Consider the following 15029-nt stretch of genomic DNA (forward strand, 5'->3'; position numbering starts at 1 on the left):
GTAACACAATGGTATAGAGTTTACCTGAGCTGTGATGGATCTCACCTGTAACACAATGGTAGAGAGTTTACCTGAGGTGTGATGGATCTCACCTGTAACACAATGGTAGAGTTTACCCGAGGTGTGATGGATCTCACCTGTAACACAATGGTAGAGAGTTTACCCGAGGTGTGATGGATCTCACCTGTAACACAATGGTAGAGAGTTTACCCGAGGTGTGATGGATCTCACCTGTAACACAATGGTAGAGTTTACCCAAGGTGTGATGGATCTCACCTGTAACACAATGGTAGAGAGTTTACCCGAGGTGTGATGGATCTCACCTGTAACACAATGGTAGAGAGTTTACCTGAGGTGTGATGGATGGCCTGATCAGCCAATCTTGATGAACTGTGGGTGTTCACATCTCACCTGTAACACAATGGTAGAGAGTTTACCTGAGGTGTGATGGATGGCCTGATCAGCCAATCTTGATGAACTGTGGGTGTTCACATCTCACCTGTAACACAATGGTAGAGAGTTTACCTGAGGTGTGATGGATGGCCTGATCAGCCAATCTTGATGAACTGTGGGTGTTCACATCTCACCTGTAACACAATGGTAGAGAGTTTACCTGAGGTGTGATGGATGGCCTGATCAGCCAATCTTGATGAACTGTGGGTGTTCACATCTCACCTGTAACACAATGGTAGAGAGTTTACCTGAGGTGTGATGGATGGCCTGATCAGCCAATCTTGATGAACTGTGGGTGTTCACATCTCACCTGTAACACAATGGTAGAGAGTTTACCTGAGGTGTGATGGATGGCCTGATCAGCCAATCTTGATGAACTGTGGGTGTTCACATCTCACCTGTAACATAATGGTATAGAGTTTACCTGAGGTGTGATGGATGGCCTGATCAGCCAATCTTGATGAACTTTGGGTGTTCACATCTCACCTGTAACACAATGGTAGAGAGTTTACCTGAGGTGTGATGGATGGCCTGATCAGCCAATCTTGATGAACTTTGGGTGTTCACATCTCACCTGTAACACAATGGTAGAGAGTTACCTGAGGTGTGATGGATGGCCTGATCAACCAATTGCTGAACTTTGGGTGTTCACATCTCACCTGTAACACAATGGTAGAGAGTTTACCTGAGGTGTGATGGATGGCCTGATCAACCAATTGATGAACTTTGGGTGTTCACATCTCACCTGTAACACAATGGTAGAGAGTTTACCTGAGGTGTGATGGATGGCCTGATCAGCCAATCTTGATAAACTTTGGGTGTTCACATCTCACCTGTAACACAATGGCCTGATCAGCCAATCTTGATGATACCACAGGACTTGTACTGTCTTGTCTATGGGAAACTTTATATATAAAAGATCACTTGTTCTTTTTCAGTAGTAACCTATGTGAGGGCAGCATCCGCCCACCCATTTAATTTGATAAGTGTTGGAATAACCATGTGTTAGACATCAAATAACCATGTGTTAGACATCAAATAACTATGTGTTAGACATCAAATAACCACGTGTTAGACATTAAATAACCACATGTTAGACATTAAATAACCACGTGTTAGACATCAACCATGTGTTAGACATCAAATAACCATGTGTTAGACATCAAATAACTGTGTTAGACATCAAATAACCATGTGTTAGACATCAAATAACCATGTGTTAGACATCAAATAACCATGTGTTAGACATCAAATAACTGTTAGACATCAAATAACCATGTGTTAGACATCAAATAACTGTGTTAGACCATGTGTTAGACATCAAATAACCATGTGTTAGACATCAAATAACTGTGTTAGACATCAAATAACCATGTGTTAGACATCAAATAACTATGTGTTAGACATCAAATAGCCATGTGTTAGACATTAAATAGCCACGTGTTAGACATCAAATAGCCATGTGTTCGACATCAAATAACCACGTGTTAGACATTAAATAACTATGTGTTAGACATCAAATAACTGTGTTAGACATCAAATAACCACGTGTTAGACATCAAATAACTGTGTTAGACATCAAATAACCACGTGTTAGACATCAAATAACTGTGTTAGACATCAAATAACCACGTGCTAGACATCAAATAACTGTGTTAGACATCAAATAACCATGTGTTAGACATCAAATAACTCAGTTAGACATCAAATAGCCACATGTTAGACATCAAATAGCCACGTGTTAGACATCAAATAGCCACGTGTTAGACATCAAATAACCATGTGTTAGACATCAAATAGCCACGTGTTAGACATCAAATAGCCACGTGTTAGACATCAAATAACCATGTGTTAGACATCAAATAACCATACAGTAAAATATGCTGAGGTAGAGTTAAACAAATACAGGTGTTGGATCTAACTTAGTTGGTAGAGCGCTTGCTTGAGGTGCCTGGCTTGAAGAATTACACCCCCCACACGCCATTGCCACCTTGGTGGACCCATTATCTACTTAGGTTTTTCTGATCCCAACCAGTACCTCACGACTGGTTTATCAAAGACTGTGGTATGTGCTGTCTTGTCTGTTGGAAAGTGCATGTAAAATATCTCTTGCTGCTAATAAAAACATGTAGCGGGTTTCATCTAAAGACTGTGTGTCACAATTACCATATGTTTGATAGCTGATGATTAATTAATCAATGTACTCTACTAATGTCTTTAAAACCTAAATATACTATAACTATGATAACATGATATTGTTTTTCTCACCAGCAAATAGAACAGAATGAGCATACAGAGAAACTGAATCTGGTTCTGTCAGGAGAGCAGTACGCCAGGTGGCCGAGACAGCCAATCATGCAGGTCGCTAACGTCATAGAGTGGATAGAATACCCTCCCAACACAGGTGAGTCATAGAGTGGATAGAATACCCTCCCAACACAGGTGAGTCATAGAGTGGATAGAATACCCTCCCAACACAGGTGAGTCGCAGAGTGGATAGAATACCCTCCCAACACAGGCGAGTCATAGAGTGGGTAGAATACCCTCCCAACACAGGTGAGTCGTAGAGTGGATAGAATACCCTCCCAACACAGGCGAGTCAAAGAGTGGATAGAATACCCTCCCAACACAGGCGAGTCAAAGAGTGGATAGAATACCCTCCCAACACAGGTGAGTTGTAGAGTGGATATAATACCCACCCAACACAGGTGAGTCAAAGAGTGGATAGAATACCCTCCCAACACAGGCGAGTCGTAGAGTGGATGAGTCGTAGAGTGGATAGAATACCCTCCCAACACAGGCGAGTCATAGAGTGGATAGAATACCCTCCCAACACAGGTGAGTCGTAGAGTGGATAGAATACCCTCCCAACACAGGTGAGTCGTAGAGTGGATAGAATACCCTCCCAACACAGTCGTAGAGGCAAAGGTGAGTCATAGAGTGGATAGAATACCCTCCCAACACAGATGAGTCGTAGAGTGGATAGAATACCCTCCCAACACAGGCGAGTCGTAGAGTGGATAGAATACCCTCCCAACACAGGTAAGCTACTACTACAGTGAATCCCCTCTAAACCGGACACCCATGGAACCAAGTACAAATTCTGGTTTTAAGGGGTATCTGGTTTAGAGAGGTTCTGTGAGATACTATTACAGTGAATCCCCTCTAAACCGGACACCCATGGAACCAAGTACAAATTCTGGTTTTAAGGGGTATCTGGTTTAAAGAGGTTCTGTGATACTATTACAGTGAATCCCCTCTAAACCGGACACCCATGGACCAAGTACAAATTCTGGTTTTAAGGGGTATCTGGTTTAGAGAGGTTCTGTGAGATACTATTACAGTGAATCCCCTCTAAACCGGACACCCATGGAACCAAGTACAAATTCTGGTTTTAAGGGGTATCTGGTTTAGAGAGGTTCTGTGAGATACTATTACAGTGAATCCCCTCTAAACCGGACACCCATGGAACCAAGTACAAATTCTGGTTTTAAGGGGTATCTGGTTTAGAGAGGTTCTGTGAGATACTATTACAGTGAATCCCCTCTAAACCGGACACCCATGGAACCAAGTACAAATTCTGGTTTTAAGGGGTATCTGGTTTAGAGAGGTTCTGTGAGATACTATTACAGTGAATCCCCTCTAAACCGGACACCCATGGAACCAAGTACAAATTCTGGTTTTAAGGGGTATCTGGTTTAAAGAGGTTCTGTGAGATACTATTACAGTGAATCCCCTCTAAACCGGACACCCATGGAACCAAGTACAAATTCTGGTTTTAAGGGGTATCTGGTTTAGAGAGGTTCTGTTCTCTACTATTTAAAAAGGGACCATGAGAACAGTCTGACTTTGAAGGAATTCCGGTTTAATGAGTGTCCGGTTTAGAGGAGTATCATAGTAGATACTATTGTTTTTAAATGTTAAAAGTATTACAAAACATCTTGTTATATAATTTGTCACAAAATCAACAGATCATTTTTATATGCCCGTCTATGATTGGTTATATTATGGTATGGTGCTGTCTGTCCGTAAGTCTGTCCATCTGTTAACTTTTTCTTGTCTGGACCATATCTTGCATACAGATGCATACAGGACCATCAAACCTCACATGTAGGAACAACTTGGGATGGCAGTGTTTTGCATGCTATTACTAGGTCACTGTGACCTGCTTTTCATGGTCTACTGCACATAACAGTAAATCCTTGTCTGGACTATATTTTGCATACAGATGCATATAGGACCATCAAAGCACACATGTAGGAACAACTTAGGATGGTGGTGTGTCACATGCTATTACTAGGTCACTGTGACCTACTTTTCATGGTCTACTGCACATAACAGTAAATCCTTGTCTGGACTATATTTTGCATACAGATGCATATAGGACCATCAAACCACACATGTAGGAACAACTTGGGATGGTGGTGTGTCACATGCTATTACTAGGTCACTGTGACCTACTTTTCATGGTCTACTGCACATAACAGTAAATCCTTGTCTGGACTATATTTTGCATACAGATGCATATAGGACCATCAAAGCACACATGTAGGAACAACTTGGGATGGTGGTGTGTCACATGCTATTACTAGGTCACTGTGACCTACTTTTCATGGTCTACTGCACATAACAGTAAATCCTTGTCTGGACTATATTTTGCATACAGATGCATATAGGACCATCAAAGCACACATGTAGGAACAACTTGGGATGGTGGTGTGTCACATGCTATTACTAGGTCACTGTGACCTACTTTTCATGGTCTACTGCACATAACAGTAAATCCTTGTCTGGACTATATTTTGCATACAGATGCATATAGGACCATCAAAGCACACATGTAGGAACAACTTGGGATGGTGGTGTGTCACATGCTATTACTAGGTCACTGTGACCTGCTTTTCATGGTCTACTGCACATAACAGTAAATCCTTGTCTGGACTATATTTTGCATACAGATGCATATAGGACCATCAAACCACACATGTAGGAACAACTTGGGATGGTGGTGTGTCACATGCTATTACTAGGTCACTGTGACCTGCTTTTCATGGTCTACTGCACATAACAGTAAATCCTTGTCTGGACTATATTTTGCATACAGATGCATATAGGACCATCACACCACACATGTAGGAACAACTTGGGATGGTGGTGTGTCACATGCTATTACTAGGTCACTGTGACCTGCTTTTCATGGTCTACTGCACATAACAGTAAATCCTTGTCTGGACTATATTTTGCATACAGATGCATATAGGACCATCAAACCACACATGTAGGAACAACTTGGGATGGTGGTGTGTCACATGCTATTACTAGGTCACTGTGACCTGCTTTTCATGGTCTACTGCACATAACAGTAAATCCTTGTCTGGACTATATTTTGCATACAGATGCATATAGGACCATCAAACCACACATGTAGGAACAACTTGGGATGGTGGTGTGTCACATGCTATTACTAGGTCACTGTGACCTACTTTTCACGGTCTACTGCACATAACAGTAAATCCTTGTCTGGACCATATCTTGCATACAGATGCATATAGGACCATCAAACCTCACATGTAGGAACGACTTGGGATGGTAGTGTGTCACATACAATTACTAGGTCACTGTAATACAAATAAATCAAATAATTTGTTTATATTCTATACCTGTAACATATTCATTAATATCTATGGTTTTCCATCAAACTCCTGACGGGCATATCATGTACCTCACTGGTACTCTTGTTTTTTTTAATGATATGCAGAAACCAGTTCCAAATATTATATGACTTTATTAGCTGTAAAACTTTCTAGTTCTACAGTAACTATATAAAAAAGAAACAAAAATGATAAAAATAAATTTTGGCTGAAACCGCAGTACATGTAGGTGGTCATGTTACACTAAACAGTGGCCTGTTAACAATGCCCTCCTGACAAAATTAATTAACATTTGCTTTGTAAATTTATAAAGTAAAGGTGTAAAGTTATACCTTCAACTATCATTAGTGGATTCAGAGGGGAGGTCAATGGGTCCTGTGAACCCTCCCTATCCATTTGAATTGCCCCTTTTAGTGACTTCATCAACCACAATATAAAACCCTAAATTGCCCTGAAAATGCATTTCTAAACATCTTTATTTGAGGGAGCATGTCCTCAAACCTCTAACAGATCTTGGGAGAGTGGCTCATTTGCCTTTGACAAATTCAAAGTGTACTTTTTAGAAATGACAAAATATCACAATTTCAACATTCTTGATGCAAATATTATGTGTGATTATGTGGTAGTTATTTATCGCAAATAAATGTAAAAATATGGCACTTGTAATGATAATAATTATAGCACCTTTAAGGTTGATGTAAATGTTTTACCTGTATCTTTGTTTTAGTGGTGGCGTCAGAAGGTTATAAAGCTCCATTCATTGGCTTCATAAAGTCCGGAGAGTGTCACGTGTTGAGGCAGTTGGAAGTCATGCACACTCTACGCAATGGAAAAAGGGTAAACCTATGTTGATTCATACTACCGGGTATATATTGTCGGGTTTTTCCCTTCATGATAAAGAGGCCTTCAGATTTCATGGTAACAATTGTTTCCGGTACTGTGTCGGTAAAATCACGGAACTGAAATTTTGTTTCCCATGAATATTATTAATATTATATCGAGTACGACTATATATATATATATACTTCTCAGTGTTCCAGTAGTTCAGGTAAACCCGAATCATTTCCAACACGCGCTCAAATCAAACATGTTACACATTTATCTAAAATCACTGGCACTAATTATTTGTATTGTATCTCTTAAAAATAGGGGTCAAGACATAGTATGTTTTGTAGAAAATATTTAACCTTCTGACTACTGTCTGAAGTGGTAAAAGTCGACGTTATGCGCAAAATCACAATAGAATGCATATAATGGAGAAAGCGTGTCGAAAATCAACTTTGAGTAAGAAGCTGTGCAATAATTTAAATCAAAGGTATTAAAAATGGGTTCCTATGGCTTGTTTTCATGGAACCTAAAAAGTGTTTCCCATGGAATTTGAAATCCTATAGCCTGTAATAATGCAAAGCTTGAAATCCTATAGCCTGTAATAATGCAAAGCTTGAAATCCTATAGCCTGTAATAATGCAAAGCTTGAAATCCTATAGCCTGTAATAATGCAAAGCTTGAAATCCTATAGCCTGTAATAATGCAAAGCTTGAAATCCTATAGCCTGTAATAATGCAAAGCTTGAAATCCTATAGCCTGTAATAATGCAAAGCTTGAAATCCTATAGCCTGTAATAATGCAAAGCTTGAAATCCTATAGCCTGTAATAATGCAAAGCTTGAAATCCTATAGCCTGTAATAATGCAAAGCTTGAAATCCTATAGCCTGTAATAATGCAAAGCTTGAAATCCTATAGCCTGTAATAATGCAAAGCTTGAAATCCTATAGCCTGTAATAATGCAAAGCTTGAAATCCTATAGCCTGTAATAATGCAAAGCTTGAAATCCTATAGCCTGTAATAATGCAAAGCTTGAAATCCTATAGCCTGTAATAATGCAAAGCTTGAAATCCTATAGCCTGTAATAATGCAAAGCTTGAAATCCTATAGCCTGTAATAATGCAAAGCTTGAAATCCTATAGCCTGTAATAATGCAAAGCTTGAAATCCTATAGCCTGTAATAATGCAAAGCTTGAAATCCTATAGCCTGTAATAATGCAAAGCTTGAAATCCTATAGCCTGTAATAATGCAAAGCTTGAAATCCTATAGCCTGTAATAATGCAAAGCTTGAAATCCTATAGCCTGTAATAATGCAAAGCTTGAAATCCTATAGCCTGTAATAATGCAAAGCTTGAAATGGATAGGATTTCAAGGCAAGCAGCAAATATTGGACCAAACACACAATATGCTTTCTGATAATCAGTTTCATAAACAGGTTTTCTTTTCCATTTTATTTTTGACAGTATTCCACAAACCTTGAGAATTCTTGATTTTTCAGAAGTGATATGGTAATACATGTATAAATCTTATGCTTTTATCCACATTGTCTCAAGTCTTCTGCATTGCTGTTAAAACATTACAGGACAAGTTTAATTTAAGAGTCTAATTTTGAGGCTAATTTCTAATGTGTTTGTTTTAAAAAGCTAATATTGAATAATTTTATATGGTCAGTTTGGGAATACAGTATAGGGTGTATACTACCAAATCAAATCCCATAGACGACAATAGTAACATATGTGGCTAAAACTCCTACCTGCAACGTATCAACCGACATAAACGCCACGGATATAAATACTACCACCCCTTACACTTAAAATGAATCAGAAAAAAATGGGGGTCAAGCTGCTCATTTCTGAGATAACGGGTAGCGTCTATGACTACCCTAGTTTCGCACAAAATTCGAGTACTTTTTTTTACATGTTTCAAGCACAAGGCTACTTGACACATTGGTACTAGATGAAATAAAATTGCAATTTTTTTTTACCCAGATGAAACTATTATTTTTTACAACCAACACACTCACATTTATAACCAATCACAGGACTTATGGTGTTCACTTCTCTATCAAAAGTTCGGTGCACCTCGCACTTTGACCCAGCCGGAAGTTATTTGGTTTAGTACTACCTGGAGATTTAAATATAGGCTACTCTCCAATTGTTTATAGAATACAAATGACCTTTTGGCTATGTTTTAACTAACATTTCAGGAGAAATCAGGGAATGAGAATGTCATCTTTACAGTCTCTTTTCTATTTTATTTGTAAAATTTAAAGAATAATATGGGTGAGATTTGGCCCAGTCGGTTGCATGATCACTTGAGGTGCTTGTGTTGTAGGATTGAATCACCTCAGTGGATCCGTTCAGCTGATTGGGTTTTTTCGTTCCGACCAGTGCACCACAACTGGTCAAAGGCTGTGGTATATGTGCTTTCCTGTCTGTTGGAAAATGCATATAAAAGATCCCTTGCTGCATTAGGAAAAATGTAGCATGTTTCCTCCAATGACTACGTGTCAGAATGATCAAATGTTTTACGTCCAACAGCTGATGATTAATTAATCAATGTACTCTAGTGATGTTGTTAAACAAAGCAAACTTTAACTTTAAAGAATAATATTAAGCACACCCAAAATGTATTTTGTTATGTATCTGCCAACATATAAATGTGTTTTGGTGTCACTAAATGGGGGTTTTTCTATACAGGTACGTAAGACCAAGCAGGTGGTCATGGGAAAACTGGGCATGTCAGATTCGTTTGCAGAAATTAGTGTTTTAATGGATGAACCGATCTCATGCTCCATCGTCACGGCAACCAGTCTACAACTGGGCATAATTAAACCAGAGAAAATTAAAGGTTTGTTTCTTTAAAACATTATGTTTTTACTTTTTTATATAATTAGTAAATAAGCTAGATTTATAATCATGAGAAAACATCTTGTAGACTTAATATAGATGAGAAAATACAGGAATGGAACCATCTTTTCAGACACATTTCATTTCAACTTATTTTCATGCTTATGGCCAATTAGGGTTCAAGCATGCTGTCCTGGGCACACACCTCAGCTATATGGGTTAGTGAGAGAGAAGAGGGTGTAGTGGTCTCACACCTACACATTGAGTCATTCTCGCTCTGGGTGGGAGCCTGTACTGGGCTGCGAACCCAGTAGCTACCAGCCTTATGTCCAAGGCCGTTCCAGATACATCTTGCTCCAGTCCTTAAGCAAACAACAAGTGTTATATTTTTTCCCATTTTAAATGTCAAAACTTCTGTGTTTTTTCAAATACTTGTATATGTATTAAAGGTACTTGGGCCACTTTTATTATAAATGATAATTAAAAAATAAAATTCTTACGACTACATGTTTTCTGTTCACAGAACTAGATGAAGTAACGATACAATTGTTCAAACAGTCAAACACAAAATCATGTGCAAATTCAACAAAGGTAAGTTAATCATTTGTAAATTAGAATTTGTATGAATCCGTCAGTTAACAAGATAAAGTTGTAATGTTAAATAAATTAGAATTTGTATGAATCCATCAGTTAACAAGATAAAGTTGTAATTTTAAATAAATTAGAATTTGTATGAATCCGTCAGTTAACAAGATAAAGTTGTAATGTTAAATAAATTAGAATTTGTATGAATCCGTCAGTTAACAAGATAAAGTTGTAATGTTAAATAAATCTTTTATGGCAAAGACTTTTAGGCTTATCGTAGCAGTAACCAAATGAGCCCACTGCTAATTTACATATAAACTCTATTTGGCTAATGACATTTTCAGTTATGGAGCAATGAAATGTGAGAAAAACGTTTTTGATCTACAAAGTATTAAACATTCAGAATCATGTTCTCTGAAATTTCTATTCATCTTTTACTGTGATTGAGTGCGAGTGTGAATAATTTTTACATGCTCATATACCACTAGAGTTTCGAGCATGTCCGTCCCGGGGCCTGTCTCTGGATAGCCAGTGACTTGCTCTGGGACAGAAAAAAAAAAATTAAGGGGACAATTTTGAAATTTACATCCAAAAGTGGGCCTTTAAAATTTTGATGCTCATCTCTAATTAATATAATTAATAAAGAAAATTCTACTCATTAAATTTGGTCGCTAGATTAAATCGGGCGGTCAAAAAGAAAATAGATAGATAGATAACTAGTTTAACATGTTCGTATACCACCAGGGCCCCGAACACGCCCATCCCGAGTTCGACCTCCGATAAGATCGGTGGCCTAACTTGGGATGGGGGGGGGGGGGGTTGAAAATGGACAGAATTTTGAAATTAGCAATTAGTAAAAGAAATTAGTAGGATTAAAAAAAAAAAAAAAAAAATTACAAGCCAAAAATAAAATGAATTGACTGCTCGGCCGAATATTTATCTAATTTTGAGCATTTTAGAAGGACAGTCCAAAAATAAATAAGAGAAAGAAGAGAGGATCGGACTATTTAATAATATTATAAAAAAAGAAGTAATTACGACAAAATTTTTTGAACGGAGGTCTAAAAGTTTAAAGTCCGATCTATATGGTCTGGGCCAGGGGGAAGGGTAAGTTGGAGGTAGGCGGAATTTGGAATACGAATTTAGTAGTTAGGTCAAAGACCGAAAACCAAAATGAGCTACAAACATTTAAGTCCAAACAATAAAATTAGAGTGCTCGACCAAAAAGGTTTTAAGGTGATTTGAGCAATTTAGACGGGCTGCCAAAATAAACTATGTTGGACGGTTTACAAAAAAATAAACATAAAAATTTTGAACTGCGGCCAAAAAGTTTTAAGTCCAACTAAGCCCAAAAAAGGAGGTTGCTGTCCTAGGTTAAGGTTGCGCAGCGCAGGTTGGGCTGTTCGAAGTTGAAGTTCGGGAGGTCTTTTTGTAGATTCCAGTAGCAGGACTTCATAACTTCCTGGTAATCTCCTTGTAAGACCATCTTGAGAACGCGGTGTAGTGATGCGTTGTCCATGATCGGATTAAGAAGTCCCTGTCGGAACAGCCCGTCCCGCTCCGCCGTCACATACAACTTGGCCGAGTGCTTGGCTCCTTGGTTCTGGTACTTCCCTTGGCGAGATGGAAGTTGGCGCCACGATGAATCGCTCCACGGTCCGTTGATCTGCGACTTCTCGGTAAAGTCGCCCTGGATAGCTCCACGGTATTTCGCCGGCAGCTTGTCAAACACGATCGTCCAAGGGGAGTGATCGGTGGCCGTAGACACTTTTCTCCTCTTGTGTTCACGTTGGACATCTGCTGTGGCAATAGCAAAAACTGGAGGTGCTGGTGGACTGGCTGGTGGATCAATAATGATCACATGGCCAGTCTCCATCTGCGTGGGTGCTGGAACAGAAGGGACTGCCACTGTCAGTGGAGCTGACAGCTTTGGTACCCCCTGGGCCGCTCCTGGCGTAGGCTCCTGTCGAGTCGCTGATGGGGGGCGACGACGCAGAAGAGACCGGCCCCGGTGGTTTAGCCACCGGCTTTGGTCTCCCCTGAGTCGCCCTCGCCTTCTTCTTGGGAGCAGGTGGGACCGCCTCTGGCAGTTGAACCGCCGGCTTTAGTACCCCCTGAGTAGCCTTGGGTCGCCTCCTCCTTCCTCTACTTGGTGCGCGTTGAGGTTTGTCACTCCCATAAATGAGAGTGACAACTGCTGAGCTCCCATCGTGTTGAATGCGATACTTGGAGAGAACTCCAAGCTCACATAACACGGCCCCAAGCATGGGGGGAAGAGAAATCTGCACGAGTTGCGAACACAACTTCATAGTTCGGCTGCCTGTGATTGTGGCTTGTTTCTTACTAGTGGAATGCTCGCCTGAGGTGCAATGGGTGAAGCTTGTTTTATTACCCATATGGTTAAAAATATCTTGGTACATATCAGTGATACGTCCCACTAGAACGCCAAGTGGGACATAGCACTTCGACATCATCGATTGGCACACTACAACCTTACAGCAACCAAACGAGTTTGAGTGATATAAATTAAGATCGATTATGGATAATAAATAGGATATTAAACTTGCTACCATTTCATATCATGTTTATGTCCCTCATGAAATATAAACTTATACAAAATTGAAGCTCATTTAATATCTAATATCCTATAATTCCCTAACCCTCATACGAACCATATGCAATTGTCGGGGTGTGCATGTGTGTGTATGTGGGGGGGTCTAATTGAGTCGTAGAATCTGTTTCTTTAGAGGAATCATTGGGTTATTTTTCATTGCCAATTAGTCCCCATGCCTGTTATGTCAAAGGCTATTTATATCCTATAATGGAAAATGTTGCAGATTTCCTCTAAAAACTCCATGTCCAAATGACCAAACGTTTGACATCCAGTAGACTATAATCAATAAATCAGGGTGCTCCAGTGCTTATTATCAAAGAAAACAAACAGTAACTTTTTGTTGAATAGTTCGATGCATGGTCGGTTTGGGCGATTTTTTTTCCCCAGCCAGTGCACCACAACTGGTATATCAAAGGCTGTGGTATGTGCTATCCTGTCAGTTGGTGCATATAAAAGATCCCTTGTTACTAATGGACTCTCTTAGACTACATGTATATGTTAAAATTACCACGTCCGACATTCAATAGCCAATGATTAATAAATCAATGTGCTCCAGTGGTGTTGTTAAACGAAACTCGCCTCAGGTACTTAGGTCGTAGAGTCAGTTTCTTTACTTAGGTCGTAGAATCAGTTTCTTTACAGGACGTATAGGGGTTTTTCAATGCCAATTAGTCCCCATGCCTAGTATGTCAAAGGCCGTAGTATGTGCTGTCCTGTGTGACATCCAATAGCCTATGGTTATTTAATCAGTGTGTTCCAGTGGTTATTATTAAAGAAAACAACCATTAATGTATTGTTGAATGGCTCCTGTTTGGTTTTTTACAGGAAGATATCCAAGAAGAATACCTGCAGCAGGAACTGAAGAGAGAGTGGAACGAGTTCAAACACAACGTTGTCATCGACGTCATCAACCAGCGTGGAATTAGACCCGGCTACGGGAAGTGGTCGAAATAGACTGGTTCAGGCTAACATGCTGGACTCCACAAATTGTGTCAATGATCGTTTCATTTGTGCATTGGTTATACAATTTTATTTAGCACAACTACATGAATGATTGTTTCATTTGTGCATTGGTCATATAGTTTTATTGAGCATAACCGATTTACCATTTGTGTAAAATTTCCTGACATCATCAACCAGCGTGGAATTAGACGTGGTTACAGGAAGTGGTCTAAATAGACTGGTTCAGGGCAACATGCAGGCCTCCACAAATTGCATGGATGATCATTTCGTTTGTGCACTGGTTATACAGTTTTATTTAGCCTAACTGAATTACCGTTTGTGAAAAATTTGCTAATTGATCACTCATAGCAGTGCATGTTAATTTTGATTTGCAATTACAGTGTTTACAGTTTGAAAGTCGATGGTGATCTCACAGATCTGTGGGTGTGTATGCACATCCAGTGCACCGTCACTGGATATGGGCCTGACAGCATATAACATTTTAGATCTAGACGTAACAAGAACCTTGATATGGTAGAACAAAGATCTTAATATTTGTTTCAGTCTGTATTATCAATGAAAAACTTGTTAACTTTTTTAGTGAGGATTATAATATTGCAGGATTCAGAGCAAATCTGATCTATGAAATACAAGGCTATTGTTTGTTGTTTTTAACAAAATTGACTTGTTATGCTTTTCTCTAATCTTGGTATTTTCCCTTATCAATACAAATTGTAAATGATATTGTAAATTATATTGTGTGGCTGTGTTCAGTCAAGAATAAACTTCAAGTGAGATGCAAAGCTACTAGTAGTATGCAATTTGTATGGAATTATAATTGGAGCCAAAATTGGGTAACAACTTAAATATTTTCACAATCGTGTTCCAATTTAATAGTTTCTATAATTTTTAATGTTCATATTTTTTTGGTTTTAAAATATTTACATACACATTTTTTTTAAATCATGTTTACATATATATTTTGTGAGACAATAATGAAATAAGATTTTTTCCAAGTCTTTGAAATTTTTAGAAGATCGCATTTTTTTCTTCTTTGAAATAAATGTATGTTTAAAATTCTGTGATATAATGCAAAATGTGTTCCTAAA

The 15029-nt window shown here is 38.9% G+C and overlaps 1 protein-coding gene across 1 annotated transcript in view; it reads left to right on the forward strand.

Annotated features, from left to right (window-relative positions):
- The window catches only part of LOC121389242 (cyclic nucleotide-binding domain-containing protein 1-like), a 32215-nt gene extending 17543 nt beyond the window's left edge, over positions 1-14672 (forward strand). The window contains exons 10-14 of the mRNA XM_041520841.1: positions 2725-2857; positions 6832-6941; positions 9630-9780; positions 10303-10370; positions 13804-14672. Coding sequence (XP_041376775.1) covers positions 2725-2857; positions 6832-6941; positions 9630-9780; positions 10303-10370; positions 13804-13932 — 591 coding nt within the window. The 3' untranslated portion in view covers positions 13933-14672. The remainder of the gene's footprint in view (positions 1-2724; positions 2858-6831; positions 6942-9629; positions 9781-10302; positions 10371-13803) is intronic.
- The last annotated feature ends 357 nt before the right edge of the window (positions 14673-15029 follow it).

This window comes from Gigantopelta aegis, chromosome 14 (genome assembly GCF_016097555.1).
Source record: "Gigantopelta aegis isolate Gae_Host chromosome 14, Gae_host_genome, whole genome shotgun sequence".
Lineage (NCBI taxonomy): Eukaryota > Metazoa > Mollusca > Gastropoda > Neomphalida > Peltospiridae > Gigantopelta > Gigantopelta aegis.